This window comes from Sus scrofa, chromosome 13 (assembly GCF_000003025.6).
Source record: "Sus scrofa isolate TJ Tabasco breed Duroc chromosome 13, Sscrofa11.1, whole genome shotgun sequence".
NCBI lineage: Eukaryota > Metazoa > Chordata > Mammalia > Artiodactyla > Suidae > Sus > Sus scrofa.
The window spans coordinates 72,126,701-72,147,737 of record NC_010455.5 but is presented as its reverse complement, the minus strand read 5'-3'; the positions used below and the strand labels follow the sequence as shown (position 1 = coordinate 72,147,737).

At 52.2% G+C, this 21,037-nt stretch overlaps 1 protein-coding gene across 2 annotated transcripts in view; it reads left to right on the top strand.

Moving 5' to 3' along the window:
• Nucleotides 1-21,037, top strand: part of EEFSEC (eukaryotic elongation factor, selenocysteine-tRNA specific) — a 154,937-nt gene that overhangs the window by 48,608 nt on the left and 85,292 nt on the right. For both annotated transcript variants that reach the window (XM_021069440.1, XM_021069441.1), the window contains exon 2: nucleotides 19,573-19,780. In XM_021069440.1, the coding sequence (XP_020925099.1) occupies nucleotides 19,573-19,780 (208 nt within the window). The remainder of the gene's footprint in view (nucleotides 1-19,572; nucleotides 19,781-21,037) is intronic.

Below are 21,037 nucleotides of genomic sequence, written 5' to 3'. Positions count from 1 at the left end.
CTGCCTAGGGTAGAGCATTTCCTCAGTCTCAGAAGGTGGGTAGTAATGGCTTCAGCGTCACTGTGTTTGTAGCTTGTCTTAAGTGGGTAGGGAACCATTTGTATATGTTATTTAAATTAGACATTGTTATGCATTGGATCTTATTGTATATAATTACTTCCATATATGGCACAGGTTGTAGACATATTCACATACCGTGTCTGCACGTGAGCATACAGAAAAAAAACCAGTGCAGCAAACTGTTCACACTTGGTGCATAACTGGGGAGGGCTGTACTGGGTTCATTATTCTGTTATTTTAGGTTTTCTATAGGTTTGAAATTTTTTAAAATAAAGTTGGGAAATTAAAGACCTAAAAGCAGGGACAAGTCAGTCCCCCATCCCCCATGAGGACCCCTCTGGCAAGGGCCGCTGCTTCCCTGTTCAGCTATGTGCTGTTCAGATCTCAGGGCCTTTGTTTGCACTTGCTGTTGCCTGCCTCTGTTCTGTCATTTTGCTGTCTCCTGTCACCTAATGGTCTGAGCCAGTGTTCTCCAAACCTGCCTTCCATAGCTACCAGTCCCCAGGTCACTGTCAAAACAACAGAAGAGTTTCTACTGCCCTTGTTACCACCTGAAATGACCTCTGACTGAGTAAATGGTGCTGTTTCTCTGTTCTCTCACTGGAAATGAGCTCCTGGGTGGAGTCCTCAGAGAAAAAAGGGAAGCCAGGAAGCATGTGGTTGGTTCGGCAGCCTCTGTGACAATGGCATCGGAGTGACATCAAGGAGCCACTGTGCCGAGGCACTGGACTTCAAGTCCTCTGAGAGTCCTTGCTGACTTGTCATTTCTGGAGCATCTTTAATATTATATTATGATTTGATAAGAAAAAATTTTGACCTAAGAAAAATCACTTAGTGACACATCATTCATATAATGTAAATTGGTTAGAAATATGATATGATATTTTTAAAAAAAGCCTCAATTTTCTCAGTTGCATAAAATGAGACAGCTAAATTAAAATTTTCATCTCAATCAATGAGGCAGAATTCCTTCAGTAACTATTCTCTGCTACCATTTCAGATACTTACTCAGTAGAAAATGGCTAGTACAGACCCCGTAGCATTTGTTGACGCCAGAAAATGAACTGTGTAATGCAGGATTGTAGACTAGCCTGAGGTCTTTATCTCCAGGAGGGAACCTAGAAACTGTCAATCTCCATGTCACCTGGAGGCTGTAATAAGGTGCCTTGAGGAAGGGGGCAGGCGGCAGCCAGTGGACATGGTCAGAGCTGCTCCTGTGTGGTTGTGAAGGAACACCTTCACGGGCTGGGCAGGAGGCTAGAATCACTGTCAGGGAGCCTTGGTGGAAGGAGGCTCTGGTGGGGCCAAGGTGGCTGGTGGAGAATGGAATTGGCACATGTGGCTCCGGTGATCGTGAGATTCTGTACCAGCGGCCAGCTCTGCACCAGTTCACCATCCTGCCGCGTGACAGTGCCTGGGTCCCACATTTGGACTCTAGTTATGTCCCGTCTTTACATGTCCCTAGCTGGGTCACGGTTACTACCAGCCCTTAATGAGAGGGACGAGGAGCACAGCCTTTGTGTCTCTGCCTGTATTTAGGACAGGACCACGCACACTGAGGCAGCGGGACGGATCTTCCTTGGGAGAGGATCGTGGGATTTGGAGTCAGAGGATCTGAATCTGGATCCTGGCTCTGCTACCTGGATGAAACAGTGATGACTGTGGCCACAGTGGTGAGGTTCCAAATCCCTGGGCTTTGAGGTAGGGGCAACCATGGTACCTGCTGCCCAGCATCTCGGGTCCAGGGGGACCGTGTGTGTAAGCAGTCAGTTTACTTGCTTGGAAAATGCCGAGAAGGCATTGAAATCAGTACACTCCAGTTGAGTAGAATTGTTAAAACGTATTGGTGTGTGATCTTTGTTTGTGAAGTATAGAAATTAGCCCAAACTGCTCCTACAACCAACGCTATCTGTAGGGTGGCCTTTCTTTCATGCAGCTGAATTCAGGGCCTCCATCTCCCTAGTGCTCACCCCCAGCAGGGGAGGGGTCTCTCTGCCTGGTGTTCCTACTAAGATCAAGACTCAGGAGGCTGAGTGGCTGAATCTGGGCTCCATGCCTGGGCAGCGCTGGGACTTGTGTTCCTGTCACTTAACAGAGGGACTGACTCGGGGGAGGGGGCTCCCCAAGGAAGAGAGCAGCCCTGAGAGCGTCCAGTGGCGGCAGGGAGTCTGGGTCCTGTCATGGCAGGAGGTGAGGTTCTTGTGTTGGTTCCGAGTCTCTCAAAGTGGGAGATTCTCAGGCGTCCCCCAGCCCAGCAGAGCAACCAGCTTCCATTACAAACCAAGCATTCACTATTTTTCTTGCCCTGGAAATTGTTGATAAAAACTGTTTAGTTGAAACATTGCAAAAGTTATATGGGAAAAATAAACAAATCTGAGGACCTGGCCAGTTGTGGCCTGGAGGGACATCAAAGGCTGGCCAGTCACCAGGCTCCACTTCCATTGGTATGCTTCATGTCCACTAACAGGCCTGCAGACCCGCGGCTGGAAACCAGCTCCAAAGGGCAGATGTGTGCTTAGGCTGGGCATGTTGAGCCCACAGTGGAGCAACTGGTGCTTCCTGAAGGCCTCCTCTTACCCAGGCCAGGGACCCGCCCTCCCCCCCAACTCCTGCCCACCCAACCCAGAGACCCACCCACCCAGGCCTGCACCCACCCGACCCCCAGCCCCCACTAGGCTTGCCCCTGGCCTCTGGCAGCTATCCCTATCCCATCTGGTTCACACCCCCTCACACCTCAGCGCCCAGCTCAACTCACCCCACCTTCCAGACCCCTGGGAGCCACAGGTCACTGGCCAGTTTCTGGCCAGGCCCCTCTCAGAACAGGGGTGGCCACGTTGGGTGTGGCTGGTTTAGGGAAGTGGGGGCTATAGGAATGGGACTTAGCTTGGAACCCTTTGACAGGAGAGGCAGGTGGGGCCATGGTCTAAAAACTTTCCTCAGGTTCCTGGTGAAGCAGAGAGAGACTCTGGTCCTGGGACAGACTCTGGCTGTATAAAAAATAGCCTGTCTTTTCACTCTAACATTTTGGTAGGTAATAATTTTTATTACAGAGTATTTATAGTTACTGTGAAGTTAATTTTCTTGTCCCAATTTTGGAAAAGAGCACAGGAAGAAGAAAATGAAAATTACCCATGACCTCATTTCCATGCACCCGGAGAGAGGGTGTTGCCAGAAAAACCAGTCAGGTCTCAGTTGCCATCTTCTATGCCACAAGTCTGTACTTGGCGCTCTGAAAGCTCCAGGGCCCCTCCACTGTTGCAGATGAGGCTCTGGCTCAGAATGGGCCAGAGGTTTGCTCCGGCTCCCTGCTGGCCTGGGGAGAGAGACCTGGTGTGGGAATTCAGATCCAAGTAAGGAGCAGAGACCAGAGTCAAGGCCACAACACACACAAATTTCTTTTAACCCAAGTCCCTTTTGAAGGGACTCTTTGCAAATAGCATCAAGGGCCCAGAAAGCTGCTCTGCAGGGGATTTTTACTTTGCGTGAAAGAAACCGAAAGGCGAGAGAGGAGAATGAGAGGAAAAAGGCCCACCACAGCAGGCCTTCGTGTGGACCTCGGCTACTTCTGGCCCTGACCCAGACGTGACTGTGAGAACTGCTCCGGAAACAGCTGGTGACAGACACCGTGCTTTCAGCCTTTCTGTTTTCGTGGTTGCCAGAAAAATAATCAGCTCTATGTCTCAAGTGCTTGATGAAGTGGCCCAGACACCAGCTGTAACTTAAAACAGTTTTTGGTTTAGTTGCTTTTAGCAAACAGACAGGGAGGCCTCCAGGACCAAGTGCAGCGTCCAGGTCTGAGGGTGGCTGCCTCCGTCCTCCCCTGTATCCTGTCCTCACATGTGCTCCTCTGTCATCCTTTCCCGGTTTCCAGAGGCTTGGGTTGGGCCTTGAGGGCAGTGGTTTTGGCTGCATGCCTGTTGCTTCGGCGCTTAGAGCTTGAACGTGTCCCCGTAGGGCACTGTGCGGGGGCAGCGGGCAGGGGGCCCAGCCTCCCGAGCGGAGTCTGTGGGGAGGCAGATGTGGGCATGAGAGCAGAGCCTCTTCCCTCTCCAGCGACAGCAGCCCCAACTCTTTAGTTGATTGCTATTGTGTAAGTTTATTATGTACTTTTTGTTCCTCTCGGTTTTAGACGTTCTTTGTAGCCTCCTTTGTAGCTAAGGAAGTCAGGAACTACTTCTCTTCCCTTGCCCTGTGCTTGGTGCCCCTTCAGACCGGAGCTTGGTGCTCTGGAACACTCTGCAGCTGAGCAGCCCTGGCACCTCTGCCAGGAAGCTCACAGCCCAGGGCCTGGGCTGGGGGTGGGGGGTTGGAGAGTGAGGATGGCCTGTACTCGTCCGAGAGAGCTTTGGCCTCCTGTCTGCATGCTGGGCCACCCTATCTGGCAGCCTCCTCCCCTGCAGGCACAGCCACAGCTTTCCTACTTCTACCCTGACCACTCCTGCCTTTAGTAGTCACTGTCCCCACAGGGCCACAGCAAAGTCCCCACCTACAGAACCACTACCAGCACCTGTTACCAACAAGGTGAAGTCAGACTCGGATCTTGGCCTTGGAGGAACCACGCAGCTCGATTCTGCCGTCTCCTGCCATGGTGGGTGGTGTCCAGGCCTCCACTGGTGCGCCCTCTGCCAAGAATGAGCTCCCTATCTCCATGGAACCTTCCTGCCACTCTCAGGGTGTCGCCTGCCATGACCTCCACTCTGTGCCATGGCATAGCTGTTCTTTCTATGTGAAAGTGAGGACAGAGCCTGGCTTGTCATGTGGAGCTGCTTTGTCCCATAGGATGGCATTGGATGCTGCCTGGTGGGCCCCAAAGGGGTGCTTGTCCAGAGTCCCTGCTGCCAAGAGCTCAGCCACTGCTGCCCCAGTCATTCTGCTGCGTGTCCTGGGAACACACACACACACACACACACGCATAGCACTCAGAAGCGTGGCCAGCACTTACCCTGTGCTCCAGGCATTGTGTGGTAGTGAGGTGTTACCTGCCAGCCCCTGGGGCTGATGCTGTTGTCACCCCACCATGAGGAACCATGACAGAGGCTAACTAACAGAGGCGGGGCTCCTATAAGTGGCAGAGGGCGAGCCATGGCCAGATTCTGGCTCTGAGGCCCATGCTGCCATTCCAAGGTGCCAGAGCTCCTTTTGGGGCACATCTTCGAGCTGGCCCATCGACGCAGCTGCTCTAGAGGCAGTCTGGCTGCAGGGCCGTGGCTTCCACTCACAGAGCTCTCTGTGTGGTTTCTGGGCTGTTGCATGTGGCCGGTGACACCCCTGGTGCTGCAGTGCCTGCAGACATCAAAAGCAATTGTCCCTGTGATTGGACAGTGGCATTTCGGGCGTTTGGGAGGTAGCAGTGCACATGGTGGGCATCAGGCAGGTGTTCTCCCAAGTCTCTGTGGATGTGCACAGTGGCTCTTGCCAAAGTCTGAGGACTCTTCCAGGTGTGAGACCCTCCCCAGCCATCACCATGGAGACTTTTTTTTTTTTTTTTTTTGGTCTTTTTGCTATTTCTTGGGCCACTCTTACGACATATGGAGGTTCCCAGGTTAGGGGTCGAATCGGAGCTGCAGCCACCAGCCTACGCCAGAGCCACAGCAACATGGGATCCAAGCCGCGTCTGCAACCTACACCACAACGCCGGATCATTAACCCACTGAGCAAGGGCAGGGACCAAACCCGAACCTAGTCAGATTCGTTAACCACTGCGCCACGACGGGAACTCCGCCATGGAGACTTTTATGACCTCCCAGCCTCTGCTTTGCACTCACTATTTTGAGGCTCGCCTATAACATGCCTCCCTAAAGCCGAATACTGAACAATCCCAGTCTGTCCCTTGGTGTGAACTGGGAGAACAGGTCTAGCAAAGGCCATCCACCAGGCCTGTCCTGAGTAGACTGGGCTTCATTCAGGCTGCACGTGTGTCATTGCCGGTTCTCACCATACCCCTGTGGGTGGGGTAGGGACAAGTGGCCCCAGAGGGCAGAGCAGGTTGAACCAGGTTCAAATCCAGGTCTTTCTGATTCAGAGACCATGGCACAGCCCTGGTAGAGTTTACTGTCCCCTAAAGCGATGTCTAGTTATTTCCAGTAAGTTTAGCTCCCATCATTGTTGCCAGGTGGTGAGAGTGGCATTAGGTCAAGGTCCCTCACAGCATGCCTCCCCTGACCCTTCACTGTTATCCCGTTCCTTCAGACCACTGAGAGACTCAGGGGGCTCTGTTGCCACTGGGAGCCATGTGTCCACACACATTGATGTGCTGGAGAAGGTGGGAAAGCGCAAGGAGAAGGAAAATGTGCCACATGGCTCAGAAGCCGGAAGGGACGTCTTCAAGGGCTGGATGTGAAAGGAGTCAGGTTCCCAGCGTTGAACAGGCCTGGAGGCCAGTTGGTTCACAGGGGTGTCCCCACAGTGAGACATGGGGGGCCCCCTTGGAAACTGAGATCAGGAATTAGGAAAGTGCGCCATCAAGTCAGGGTTGAATTGTTCCCCCTGGAGAGGACTATTCCTGAGGCTGCGTGCACCGAGGTGCAGGGCTCACATCCTCTTTGTCTGTGTAATCAAAACCAAGGCCAAGACATTAACATAAATACCAGCGACACATGTGGCTCTGTCCCCATACTCGACCACCCCACAGGACACACTCCAATCACACACCAAGGACCTCCCACAGAAACAGCCCTGGCTAAGGAGGAGTTTACACACAAGTCACAAGGCATACAAATCACCACTGTGGAAAAGACGTTCCATAGGCACAAGTGCGAAAATCCTTATCTAGAAACTAGAAACCATAAAACAAATCTGAAAGAGGCTTTAAAATAAGAATGTTTAGAATGTCAATGGAGGAATAGAATCCATAGTAAGGTTAGGACATTATCAAAAAAGAATAGGTATATTTGAAAAAGAACCAAAGTGGAATTCTAAATATTGAAAATATTAAATATTGAAAGTCATTGCCATGTACTTTCAGATTAAATAGCTTATAATGCTTCATGGGAGTTAGTGTATATAGTTTTATTCTTCATGTATTATTTTTAAAAGCCTTTTTCTCTTGAATAGATAATAATTTATGCATATTTAGAACCTGGAACATAGAGGAAAGTATACGGAAGAAATAAGAATCTAGTTACTCTGGATAACTCCTATTAATAATTTGACATTATTTTTTTCTAGCAAGGATCCCACTGAGTATAACATTCTGGAGCCTGATCTAAAGTTTGCTGAACCATGAGCCTTGTTCCCTCATTGAATGTTCTTTGAAAACATGCCTTGTCCACTCACCCACGCCTGATGTGTAGATGTATCATGTGTGAGATTTCCTCCCCACTCTGACAAGTGTCTGTTTGCATTTCAGATTATTCTTTAGAGCAGTTGTGGGAATCAGGTGGCTTCATCATGGGGTTGGGGGGATGTTGGTTGAGGGGGAGGCGAGGATGGAGGGCAGTGATACAAGAGTGTCTCAGCCTTCTTGTTGCATGATTGATAAAGAACTTGGTCTTTGTCCTGGGTTCCTGAGACAGGAGTTTCCCTGGTGGCAGGTGTGTAGGCTCTGGACCACACCTGGTTTGTGCTGGAGGAAAGACTCTGGCCATGTGACCAAAGGGCTGGGGCTTTGAGCCAGAGACACCAGCCTGACCTATTGCCCTCCAAGGGGACAGTCTCAGTTCTAAGTGTTGAAACCCCAATAAAAACTCTGGACCTCAGGGCTCAGTGGAGCTTCCTAGTTGGGAGTCATTGGCATTCCAAGAGGGCTCATGTCCCAATTCCCTGAGAGACCATGCCTTGTGTGTCCCCCCTTCAGCTGGCCCCGATTTGTGTCCTTGTAATAAAACTAGAGTTGTAAGTACGGTGCTTCAAGTTCTGTGAGTGTGGCTGCTGCTTCGGTTCTGTGTCTATTCCTAAGGACCGCCTCCTGGGGTGGGGGCGGGGCAGGGGCAGGGCCCCCAAAGGAAATCACAGGCCACGCAGGGGCTCTGGGGGTGGTGGTGGGGATGGGCCCCACCCTCACTCACTGTGTTTGGGCTGAAGGGCCTCTGATGGAGCTTCTGCATTGGTGGTGGGTTTATAGCACTTCCCCAGCTGGGCTGACGTGGGGTTCGTGTGTGAGTGGCAGTGCAAGCCTGTGCCGGGCTGTGGTTATTGTAAACAGGATCGTAATACCATTTCTCTTGGCCAAGGAGGAGAGCGGGGCCCTGAGACAGGCTGGCCCCACTTGAAGACCTCACGCACCCTCCCCCCGGCTCCCCTGTGGCTGTGGAAGGTGGTCAATGCTACGCGCCAGCCTGACAGGGCTTAGTGCTGGGCACACGGCTATGCCTGTCTCTCCCAGAGTGTACCTGTCATTCCGGGCTTCAGGTTGAGAGGCTGCTGCATTGATGCAGGGGGTTGGCAGAGTTGATTCTGACTCCTGCGTGTGTGGGAGGACAGACCCCACTCAGGGCTGGGGCCGGGGCTCTGTTCCAGTGAGCATCCATGGGCACAGAGACATTAATGGTCCTTTCAGAGAGGCTGGAGTAAACATTCATTTCACCTGGAAGGAAATGGGGCTCAAGGAGCATGGCAGGCCTGGACGGCCCATCAGTGGGCCGCATGAAGGAGAATGTCAGAACCAGTGGGGCTGGAGAAGGCCTACACGGCATGTTCCTTGGGTGGGCCGCATGTGCTATGCTCCAGAAGATTGGGAACAGCTGTCCTAGTTGTTGCCGTTGAGTCATATCTGGTCCACGGGCCAATGGTTGGCGCCTCTGGTCACTCCGTCCTCTTTCTCAAAGCTGAGGTGATCTGGCCCCTCCACAAGGATCCGGGGGAACTGTGTGGTCAGCGTCCTCCATGAGGCCTGGCAGCTGGAGCGTCTGTGGCCTCCCGCTGCGTCCTCTGCTGGAACGGCCTCTTCCCTCACTTTTGGCCTCCACTCTCCCTGCAGTTGCTGAATCCCCTTCTGTGTCGCATAGCAGAGCTAGCTCGTCTCATTCAGATGTGCTTCAGGGTGGTGACAGTGTGGGCGTGTGTGTGTGTTTCCCCACCAGAGTCTGAGCTCCTTGAGGGCAGGACGGTGAAGCCTGGACACAGCCCAGCGGGCAGCATCCAGAGGTGCGAGTGGAGTGGAACCACACTTTTATTTCTGAGCCTGACGGCTGCAGACTCTTCAAAACACATCATGGGAAGGTCATCTCAGAGTGGGAGAGGCCCCCCCGCATGCTGGCCTCCCCCCCACCTCCATCCCTGCGGCTGCTGCTGTGGGCTCTGGCACAGTGAGCCTTGCTGCCCCCTCTGAAATGTGACCTGCCGTGCCTTCTCGGTCCCCTCTGTCTCCGTCCAGAAAAATGTCTAATTGTATCTTGAACTCATTTACATTGCTTGCTTCAGTGGCCTCACTTGGCAGCTGAGGCCATATGCTAATTCCACCCTTTTCATGAAGGAATTCTGCTGATTTTACTTGCTTTTTATGGTAGATTTCCCCCTCTTTTCTTCTTTTTTTCTCCTGCTTCCCAAGTAAACAGTTTCCTAAGGCCACTCTCTCAGGCCCTGCAACCCTGCACATTCAGACATCTCAGTTGGAGGAGCACGGCTGACCTCACCTTCCAGCTCCTTCCTTTTGGGCCGGGCAGGATTGCCCGCCGTGGTTTCTGTACCTCAGAGGGGGCTTGCAGCAGCCTGGGGCCCCTTTAATATAGGGCCTGTCTATGCCTGAGGCCACAGCAGCAGCCATCCTCCCTCAGAACAACCAGAGTGTGGTTTTCCTGTCTCTGTGCCTGGTGAGCTCTGGATCCACTTCCATGGAGGAGGAAGGGGTTCAGGTCTGCAGCCTTGGCTGTTTCTTTCACCACCCTAAGTCTGAACTCTTCCTCCGGAAGGTGGATCCTTGAGGCCCCTGGGCCCTCTTTCTGCAGGCCCCGGGTGTGCCAGCCTGTCCCTGACATGGTCACTTCCCCCCCTCCTTCTTCCTCTTTCTGTTTTTGGACAAGCACGCTCACCTTTTCGGAGTGTTGGAGGGTGTTCCTCCCACCCCCACCCCCTGATCAGAGCAAAGAACCCATTTCTTGTTGCCCAGGGGACGTGCGTAGTAACCCAACTGCCTGCTTGTTCTCTTTCTTCGTGGCATAGGGCATGCTAAGCACCTGCTCTGTGCTGGCGCCTGTGCAGGACCCTGTCCCAGTGCAAGAGGCTATAGGGGCGCCAGTGAGTCACAGAACAGGGCTGTCCTGGGCAGTGTGTGAACCATGGAACCTCGAGGGAGGACCACATTGTCCAGACCAGGGAGGTCAGGAAAATGCCTGCAAGGTGACATCTGAGTGCCAGGAAGAGGGACAAGATGGGAGGATCTTGGGTGCATGTCCAGGGCCCAGGTCCTGGGGAGAGCGTGGGGCTGACGGGGTGGGGCAGGGTGGGGGAGGTGGGCCCAGCCCCACTGCCCTTCCCTCTGCTCCTGGCTGGGGGAACTCTTGAGTGTCCTGTGCTCTTTCCCTGCTACTGGCTGGCCCTTTTTCTGGGGTGTGACTGGGCCCCCGTGCGTCCACTGCAGAATGGGGTGTTATGGTACCTCCATCCTGGTCTGACTTACATGAGCTCCTGTGCACAAAGCACTGAGTGGCGCCCAGCTGGCAGGGGCACCTGGTAAGCCTTAGCTGTGGTGATAACACTTAGTCCACGCAGGGACTCAGTGAGGACAGCTCCTGTCCCAGTGGAGATGTCAGCCTGATGCCTCTGGGTTTTCCTGCTTCACTCCTTCAGGAAAGTCATTGTCTTAGTTATTCTTGGACTTTCTACTTATTGGCAGTATCTGGAGACTCAGCATGGGAACTGTGCGTGGAACTGTACGGAGAAGCCCCCAGAGAAGCCGTGTCAGCTTGCTCAGGGCTGTCTGCACCCTAACCCTCCCATTCTGGCAGACATGCGGTGACAGCCTCGGTCCAGATTGTGGAAGTGCAGGGAACCCTGGAGAAGGCTGAGTCGGGAAGAGGAGTTTTCCCCTGGTGGCTCTCTAGGGCCTGGGTCCAAGCCGAGGTTTGTCTCACCCCTGGCCCACGACCTCTTGTGTCCCTGATCTATCTCTCTCGGGCCTGATGACACCAGAGAGCCCAGTGCCCTTTTCCTCCAGGATGAACCCTCCCTGGCATCTGCTGTCCCCTCCCTGTCAAGGCCAGATGTGGGTCACTGGGGCAACTGACTGATCCCTAGCGCTTTTCTGATTCACACGGCCGAAGAATGGATGTTTATTCTTCTTCCTCCGACCTCCCTTTCTCAAGCAAACCCCTCCAGAGACCTCACACTGGGTGCCGCAGGCAGAGATCTCACTGGGGCACACCACGATTGGACCCTTGATTGTTGCGGCCGCTGTTCAGAAGGATGAGGGTCTTGTGCTCAAACTCACAGCGGAAATCCCAGTGACAGGGCCCTGGATGAAGACCACCTCTCCCCTCAGGCTTCTTGGTAAAAGCATTGGGAGGGCCTGGATCCCTCGGGCCCCCTCCCTGTGGATCCAGGACTCCTGTTCCAAGTGTGTCACATGACTCTAAAAGGTTGCTAGTGACTTTATCTCCCTTTTCTAGATGGAGAAATGGGCCCAGAGAGTTTAACTGATAAGCGGAACAGAGGTAGTACTCGTCACCATGGGGCCTGACCGTGACCTCTGCCCCTGAATCCCATGGGCCCTGCATGTCCAGGGACCATGCAAGAGAGACTCAGGCTTTCTCCCTCCCAGGAAATTCTGTTGTTCTCGCTGGTCAGCAAGTCAAATGTTTACCCAGTCCTGCTGGGGAGACCCCCAGTTCCCGCGGAGGCCCCCCAGGCAAGGCCTCTCAGACTGAGGCTGTCTGGGTCTCAGTCGTCCCCCATGGTGAAGGGCACTGCGGGACTTGAGTTCCCGCAGCTGCCTCTGTTGTCCACAGGGGCTCTTGCATCCATATTTGGTGATTTGTCTCTCCCCCTCCCCCAAGGTGGCTGCCAAAATCCTGCATAATTCGTGTCATCTCCCACGCTGTTATAGTATATGAGGGCAGAGTATAATTTAGTTATTTTTGAAAAAAGATTCCTAGCAAAAGTAAAAAAGGAGGGGGGAGTTTTCATACTCACTGCATGAAATAGACAATATTTCCTGAAACAGGAGATACGAACCTCAAAGAATTTAAAATAAAACATTCATTTTATTTTTTTAAAGAAGGAAAACGAAGGAAAAAAAGTAGAATAGTCAGTCTTTTTATCCTAAGTACAGATGAAATTGATTAAACCTTAAAGACTGGCCTCCGCACACCCGGTTTATTAATTGAAGAATTTCCTCTTACCCAGAATGGGAAGTTCACATTAAACCAAGCTGGCCCCTGAATGGCAGTGACACTTGAGAGCTGAACGTTTTCCACAATCCTATTTTCTCCTCAGTGCTGGAGGAAATCCTAAAATGGTTAAAGGGGGTGGGGGGCAGGGAGAGAGCAGAGACTGCGTTGTAAGGGAGCCTCCTTTCGTTTCCTTGTAAAGCATGAAATCAAATTATAGCTCATGGCCCACAATTATTTTATTTCTACATTTCAAATTCCATTTTCTGCTCCTTTTCACTGCTCTTGAACAGGAGTTGTACTGTTGTGCAAAGTCAGCTAAAAAGATTACCCCAGATAGACTATGATACAGTAGCTTAAAGAAGCAGAGGCAGAGCTCCCTGGTTCCTGTGCGCTGTGCGCTGCCTCTGCCTCGTCCGGGAAGGAGCCAGCTATGGACACCTCTGCTCTTCCGGTGCCGCTGCTGACCCTGCCTGTGCTTCCCTGCGGGAGGGCACTGTGAGCTGCTGGGAGAGGTGACTGGAGGCCTGGGAGAGGGTGTGAGGTGGTACCTGGTGTCTGGTTCACACTCCTGCTTGGTGGGGTCGAAGGTCATGCCTTTCCCAATTCTCATCCAATTGCCCTATTTTGTTAAAGAGAGACCTGATTTGGGCTAGTATGTCTTTCTTCTAGCTCTTGCTAATCCCTTTTTTAACAGAGTGGGCCTGGGGCTCAGAGCTTTACCTCTAGTAAGCATCTAATAATATTGCATTACATTTTTGCTTTGTCATTTTATTTCTTTTCTCTGTTAACTTCTACTTATGGTAAGTTTAATGAGTTTATTATTGCCTAAAGTTCTTTTTAATATAAATACATTAGAATTCTTTTTTGAAAAAAAGGAGACTTGGAGTTTCTGTTGTGGCTCAACATGTTAAGAACCCAACTAGTGGCAATGAGGATGGGGGTTTGATCCCAGGCCTCGATCAGTGGATTAAGGATCCGGTGTTGCCGTGAGCTGCAATGTAGATTGCAGATGCATCTTGGATCTGGTGTTGCTGTGGCTGTGGTGTAGGCCAGCAGCTGTAGCTCCAGTTTGACCCCTAGCCAGGGAACTTCCATCTGCCATGGGTGTGGCCCTAAAAAGAATAAAAAAGGAAGACTTGGTTTAAACACATGTAGATCTATAATAGTGTAGCAGTACCCCATGGATATGGCAGAAATCACAGCCATGGTTCACGGATGGCAAACCCCAGGTAATTCAGACCCCCTCCCTGAAGCACTATGTATCTGCTCTCCAGACCTCTAGCCGAGAGATCCAGTGATGCACCCCTGTCTTTACAAGCCCTGCCTCTCAGGAAGTTCTCTTAAAGACCCACCTGGAGTCCTTCATGCTTTTGTTTATGGCCTATCCTTCTGAACGGGGACGCAGCCCCTGTCCAGCCTCCTCCCCCACAGTCCTTCCCCATCTCCACTGGATGCTGCGGCTTATAGAACAGGCTTGGGTGTTCAGCCTGTCTGCCCAGCACACAGCACATGGCCTAGCTCTGAGCAAGCAGACAATAGTGTCCCCACCTTCTCCACTGGCTTGACCAGGAGTCTGTTACTGCTGGGGTATAAAATAGCCTGAGGGCCTCATCATGGCCTGAGGGGGGAGGAAGGCTAGAGGGTCTCTGTCCCTCCCTCTGATGCCTGCAGGGTTCTGGGGATGGGAGGGAGAACTGCATGTGGAGACCCAGAGAGATGAGTGCAGATGGGACCCGGACACTTAGGGGCCTGGGGCTTCATCCGAGACCTTGCTCCAGCACCCACATGCTGACTCTTTGCAGGGAGCAGGGGCTCTGCTCCAAACAGCCAGGCAGTGCAGCCAACGTCTGGGACTTCTAAGGGGACTAGAGGTCACGGCAACTTGAATGGTCCCACTGGACAATGGGGTCAGCACCGGCACCACCTCGCCTGACAGTAACCCCGGGTCTCTGTTTCTTCATCAAACTTTGATCCCATGACAGGAAGTGACATAACTGGCCTGTCTTGACTTTTGTAAAATCCCTCATATTTCCATAGAAAGAATCAAACAGTGTCCTCCCGATTCCCACGGATCCAGGGTAGGAAATCCTTCTGAGGCAAGAGGGGCAGAGTGAGCGAGTGGGTGGGAAACGAAAGTCACAACTGGCAGCTCACAAATGAGCCTCTATACTTCCTGTCTATCAGGCTTTCCATCTCGCTGCCCTGACTATAGAGTAATTATAATAGCAGTAAAGTGCTCAGTACTTCTAAAAATTACAATTTCCAATTCTATAGATTATATATCTTAATCATTCCACAAGTAAAAATAAAGAAAAACTTACAAAGGTCAGCATTTAACAAAGTGTACGTTATCTGTGAGATGTAATTTTCCTTCTGGGACTGAACCAAAAAAAAAAAAAATGTGTTCAGAAAAAAAGTTTTCAGCTAGAGAAACTGCATATAAAGCTTTAAACATATTTTAACAACCTTAAAATCAGATTTTTTTTTTTTTTTTTTTTTTTTTTAAGGCATGCACCCGAGGTATATGGAAGCTCCCAGGCTAGGGGTCGAATCAGAGCTGCAGCTGCCAGCCTACACCACAGTCACAGCCACAGCCACACCAGATCCAAGCCTTGTCTGCGACCTACACCACAGCTCATGGCAACACCAGATCCTTAACCCACGAGCGAGGCCAGGGACCGAACCTGGATCCTCATAGATACTAATCAGATTTGTTTCCCTCAAAATCAGTTTTTAATTAAAAAAAAAAATACAGGCATCTTAAAAAGTGAAATACAGGAGTTGCCGTTGTGACGCAGCAGAAACGAATCTGACTAGGAACCATGAGGTTGCGGGTTGGATCCCTGGCCTCGCTCAGTGGGTTAAGGATCTGGCATTGCTGTGAGCTATGGTGTAGGTTGCAGATGCAGCTTGGATCCCGTGTTTCTGCGACTGTGGTGTAGGCCAGCACTGCAGTTCCAATTGGACCCCTAGCCTGGGAACCTCCACATGCCATAGATGCAGCTCTAAAAAGCAAAAAAAGCAAAAAAAAAAAGGAGAAATAGGAGTCCCTATCATGGTGGCTCAGCAGTTAATGAACCCAACTGGCATCCACGAGTTTGCGGTTTCAATCCCTGGCATCGTCCGGTGGGTTAAGGATCTGGTGTTGCTGTGAGCTGTGGTGTAGGCCAGCGGCTACAGCTCCAATTAGACCCCTAGCCTGGAAACCTCCATATGTTGCAGGTGCGGCCCTAAAAAGACAAAAGACAAAAACAAACAAATCATAAAATAAAAATTTTTTTACCAGTGACATTAAATATTCAATAAAGGGCGCAAATACACTTATCAACAGCATAAAATTGCTGTGGAAGTTTACATCCTACCGTTATGATGACTGCTCCCCATACATCAAATCCCCACGTGCCTCAGCTTTCTCGTCTGTGTAGTGGGACGATGCCAGGGTCGCTGGACAGCAGGGAAGTTATGGGAGGTGACATGTGAGAGGAAGCACAGGTGGAAGTGTCTTCTGCAGTCCCACATACTACTTGTCTGTCCACTTTACCTGTACCTCAGCCCTGCAATGTGGCGTCACAGATGCTTGGGCAGTGAAGTGATCATGTGAGGACAAGAAGCTTGGACTTGAGGGAAGCCAAGTGCACTGGGGCCCACAATTCCTTCCCATGGCAGGGCCCAGCATCTGAGCTTTGGGACCCCATGTCAGGGCACAGAGCAGGTGTCAGAGGCCCTCAAGGCCCAGAGTGCGAGCAGGGGTAGTGGCTCCATTGTCTTGGCCCATCCTCACCACTGCTGGCGGTCTTCCTGAGTTCAGTGCCTGCTCGCCTTCCCATCTCACAGGCAAGAAGGTCAAGGCTCAGGCAGGTAAAATAACTTGCCACAGGCGAGGGCCAGAACCCAGCCCTTTCGGACACCAGCAGGCACAACTGCCCTTCTGGACCGTGCCGGGAGGGGTAAAGACCAGGAGCACACCAGTCCACTGCCCTTGGGGAGAGTCTGCTCAGGTGTGCATTGCGCTATGCAGTTCAGTTTCCCCCTCTGCACACTGGCCTCAGAGAGGAGACCCTGGAGCTTCCTTGTCCAACTCCTGCTGGTACCGGAGCGTGCATGGACATGTGCTGGGTGTCTTCCAGCCATGCTCAGCACCAAACCAGAGGACTTGGGAATGGAGGGGATAAGCAAAGAGGGTCAGTGCAGGTGGGGAGCCAAGAGCCACAAGGAAGAGGAAGAGGCAAGATTAGGTTCAGATTGCAGCCCTACCAGGGGCCTTGATTCCCCATTTGTGAACCAGAATCTAAAGAAAGATGCCCATTCAAGGCTTGAGGGACCCAGAGGGCCACTTCCTGCAGCCTCAGGGATTGGGTGCTATGCTCATGGCTGTGGGCCCAGCCTCAGCATTCAGGGCCCTGCAGTCCCCGCTTGCCCAGGAGCCCAGGGTCAGTACAGTCACAGAGAAGCCAGGGGCAGGGGCAGGGGCTTGCTGGCCAACTGAGCTCAAACACACACTGCCTTGCTGTGGGCTCTCTTCTGGCCCCATGCCCTTTCCAGCAGGAGGAGGAAGCAGAGGAGTTACAGCCCTGTGGAACAAATATTAACAACCCCAAATCCAGCAGGATCTGTGAGGCCACTCACAGGGGTTCTGGGTGGGTGCTAACCAGCAGCCTGGTGCACTGTGTCCCCAGGGGCAGGAGGCCTTACTCTTTTGACTTGGCCTGCAAGGGGGCTCCCCTCAAATGTCCTGCTAGACTCCACCAGACAGCAGAGAGCCAGCTGAGCAGGACGACCTGGGAGGGACTGGACCTTTCCCCTGGGTCACCATGGTCCAACAACACTTTTGCCTTGAACCCTGGCTTTCTGTCTCTAGGGGAGTGAGGAGCTGCACCAAACAGACCAGAAGGAGAACAAGCTTCGGGTATCCCAGATCCCATAGGTGACAGGCTAATCCCCCAGCCGGGCCATCACGCCAGCTGATGCAGGAAGCCCCAAAGTAGCAGCCTAGCCCCGGTGACAGGCACCCAGGTTGGACCTGGGCTGCTGCCTTGGGCTTGGGGCTGCCGTGGCTGCTGCAGACATATGGCCCTGGAAGGGGCAGTGCTCAGCCTGCATGGCTCTCCCGGGTATGCACACACCTCAGCCTAGAGGGGCTGCACAAAGTCTATGAATCGACTGATGTGGCAACACGGGGCCTGCTTCTGGCATGGCTATGGAGCAGCTGCCCCTTGAGAACAGCAGTGTGCTTTAGCCCTGCTCCCCACAGCTCCCTGTTGCCCTAGCCCTGCATGTATACTAGCAGCCTGGCTCCTGACAGCACGCAGGCTTGTGGCTTCTGCCTGTTGTGCATCAGCTCAGACCCTCGCCACTGCGCCACATCTGAATAGAACTCTGAGGCCTGCTCACATGACAGGAAGCAGCATAGGCAGGGCTGGAACCTGGGGCAGTTGGACTTCAGAATGTCTGCTTTTCCCATTGACAGCTGCCCCTTGGCCAGAGTCCTGCATTTCTGTCTCTGGCATCCCAAAGAACAGGTGGAAAAGGCCCCAAGGATGGGAAGAGGAGGGGAGCAGACAAGGTGCAAAGGCAAACTGCCAGTGTCTTTGGAACAGCCCCAGGCTCCGGCACAGTCCCTTAGGAGGGGGCAGGCCCACTCGTCACCACCTGAGCAGCCCAGGAAGATAACTGGCTATGTCAGCGGGGGTGGGGGTGGGTTGAACAGGAGAAACAACAGGGAGATCCATGTGAGAGACCAGGGGGAGATAATCAGCTCTGGACAAGATAGCAGAGAGGTGCCCTGCCAGGCAGAAGAGCCGAAAATCAATGAATGCTGGAGACTCACCACAAAACGCCAACATTGCTGGGGGACTGTGAAGTCCTGGGTGTGTGCCCTCCTTCCTGAGCCTCACTGTCCCCATCTGTAAATGGGAACACCACATACTGTGATGCACGGACAGTGGGTAGCCATCCAGATAAAACTCAAGTTAGAGCTCCACCTCACCCATCACACCAAAATAAACATAGACATTTAAAACCATAAGATACTGAAAGAAAACACTGGAGAAAAATTATAATCTTAACATTAAAAAAATCCCTGGTTAAGAGACAAAACCCAGAAACAAAAGGGAAAAAAGGAAAGACTGACCATTTCAACATAAAAATCAAATATTTCTGCATGGAAAAAAATGTCATAAAAGCCAAAGATGACTGGGCAATGATGCCTTCCACCCAAAAAATGCACTCCTCAGTGTTTAAAAAAATTTCTTAAATTGACAACAAAGAGCAACAATACAACCTCAAAAGGAAACAGTATCAGCAGCACCTCCTCTGAAGACAATCCCACTCTTGCAGGGCGCCTGCCCCTGAGGCCCCCGCCAGAAGCACAGTGCACACTGCATGAGTTTCACAGAAGTGCAAAGGATGCCAAGTGTCCTGGGGACACGGGGCAGGAAAGCAGGCTCAGGATGTATGGGGGCAGGCACCTGCAGTCCGAATCTGGTGTCTGGCAGGGCCTCAGCGAGAGGAGGTATTGAGCCAGGACTCAGAGGGCTGGCAGTTAACCAGAGGCTAGGCAAGGGGAGGGGCTGGGGCAAAGGCAATACCAGGTGGCAGGACGCTGAGGACCAGCAAGGAGGCCGGGTGGCTGGAGGGATATCAGACAGGAAGCAGGGCAGAGACAAGAAATGCAGGCAGCTCAGATTTCTAGTAAGTCACTCTCCTCACCAACATCAGGAAGAAGCAGATGGAAACTACACTGAGATTCCGGTTTTTCCCAGTGGGTCGACAACTCTGACCACGATAAAAGCAACCAAGTAGTAAGTCCTCATGCTGCCAGGCCCATGACACATGGGCTCCTGGAGCCCCAGTGAGCCTGCTTGACTGCCCGTTTAGAGATCAGGAGATCCAGTGACTGGGAGGGGAGTCTTCGTTCATACGTTTGCACCCTCAACTTTATTATTATTTTTAATGAGATTTATTACTGAGCATCACGTACATCTTAGTATACTTAGAATTGCGGTTTTGTTTGTTTGTTTAGATGTACCTGTAGCATGCAGGAGTTCCTGGGCCATGGATCGACCTCACAGCAGGTGTAACCAGAGCCACGGTAGTGACAATGCTGGATCCTCAATCTGCTGAGCAACAAGGAAACTCCATCCTGAACGTCAACTTGGCTGGTTTTGCTAGACTTAGGGCATCAGGCAGCTTTGTACAGAGTCAGCTGTCCCCTTTCGTCTCTTAACCTTGTCTTTTCTTCTTTCAGGGGCCCAGATCATTGATTTGATGATGCTGGTCATCGACGTGACCAAAGGGATGCAGACCCAGTCAGCCGAGTGCCTCGTGATTGGACAGATTGCCTGCCAAAAGCTGGTCGTGGTGCTGAATAAGACAGACCTCCTCCCTGAAGGGAAGAGACAGGCGGCGATTGAGAAGATGACCAGGAAGATGCAGAAGACCCTTGAGAACACCAAGTGGGTTTGCCGAGGAGAGGGCTTCAGGGTGCAACTGCTTTTGCTGACCCAGATGGGGCGGGGGGACGTCAGGCCCTAGCGAGAGAGGTCTTACCTGGCACTTCCATCCAGGGTGAAGGCTATGGTGCTGAAGAGGACAAAAGAGCCAGGAGCACAAAGAAACCAGAGGTGGATCTTAGGAAATTTCCTAACGTGAGCAGTGGGTGGTGTATAATTCTCAGAAACTCAGGCTGCCTCTTTCTTGCTGGCCCACCCCTATAGGGTGCGTCCTGTGGGAGCTGTCAGACCCAGGAAGGTCCAGGTGTCTTCCCCCCCTCCCCAAATCCTATCCCTGAGGACTCGGACCTGCCTGCTCATCAGCTGCTTAGCCACAACTCAGTTATCAAAGAGGGGATGTTTCTGTCATGGAAGCTTATGAAGTTGAGTGGATGGGTGGACAGGTAGATGGGGGTGGGTGGAGAAAGGCCAGATCACAGAGGACCTTTGTAGTATTTCATGCTGAGGGGTTTACAGTTTCATCTTGTGGAAAGCAGGGAGTCGGTACAGCATTTTGTGCGGGGGAGTGACCGAGAGAGGCCTTCCCACCAGTAGGGGTTGCAGGGGAGGAGGTCTCAGTGGAGAGGGTGGCCCTGAGTAAGGGCAGCACAGGGTGGGAGGGCAGCCTGGGGGGCCTGAGGGGAGACCCACAGGCCCTGTCAAGCTCCTGCTCTGCTGACCATGGAGGTTACAGGGCCAGAAGGGGATGGTGCACCTGGCAGGGCAGGAGTGGGAGGGGTGTGGGGACCACGGGGCAGAAAGCTGGGTGCTCATTGTCTCCTTGGCTCCTCTCCCCGCTCCAGGCCAGCACTAAATAGTGGTCACTGGGCGACAGGAGTGCTCCCTCTTTGCTATGCGGCCCGAGACAATGTCCCGCCTCAGCCACCTCTCCTTCTCCTGCCTGTGGAGGACACGCAAGTGGAGATGGTTTTGTTTCCCCGTCATAAAGATTGATATGCCTTCCCATTTATGATTTTTTTTCAGATCTAACACCTGCAGCTCTCCCTCAGAATTCTCAAGTTGGCTAAATTAAAGCTTCAGCCCTGAGAATGGGCCAAATATGTCATAAAAGATTTCCTAGCGCCGCCTTTTGTTAGCAAAATTCATCAATCCGATAAAATCGACACATTTAGATAAGTGTTGCATAAGAATTCAGACTTTGTTATTCCCAGCGGAAGTGGATATGAGACTGTAAAAAGGAAGATAAAAAATTATATCTTC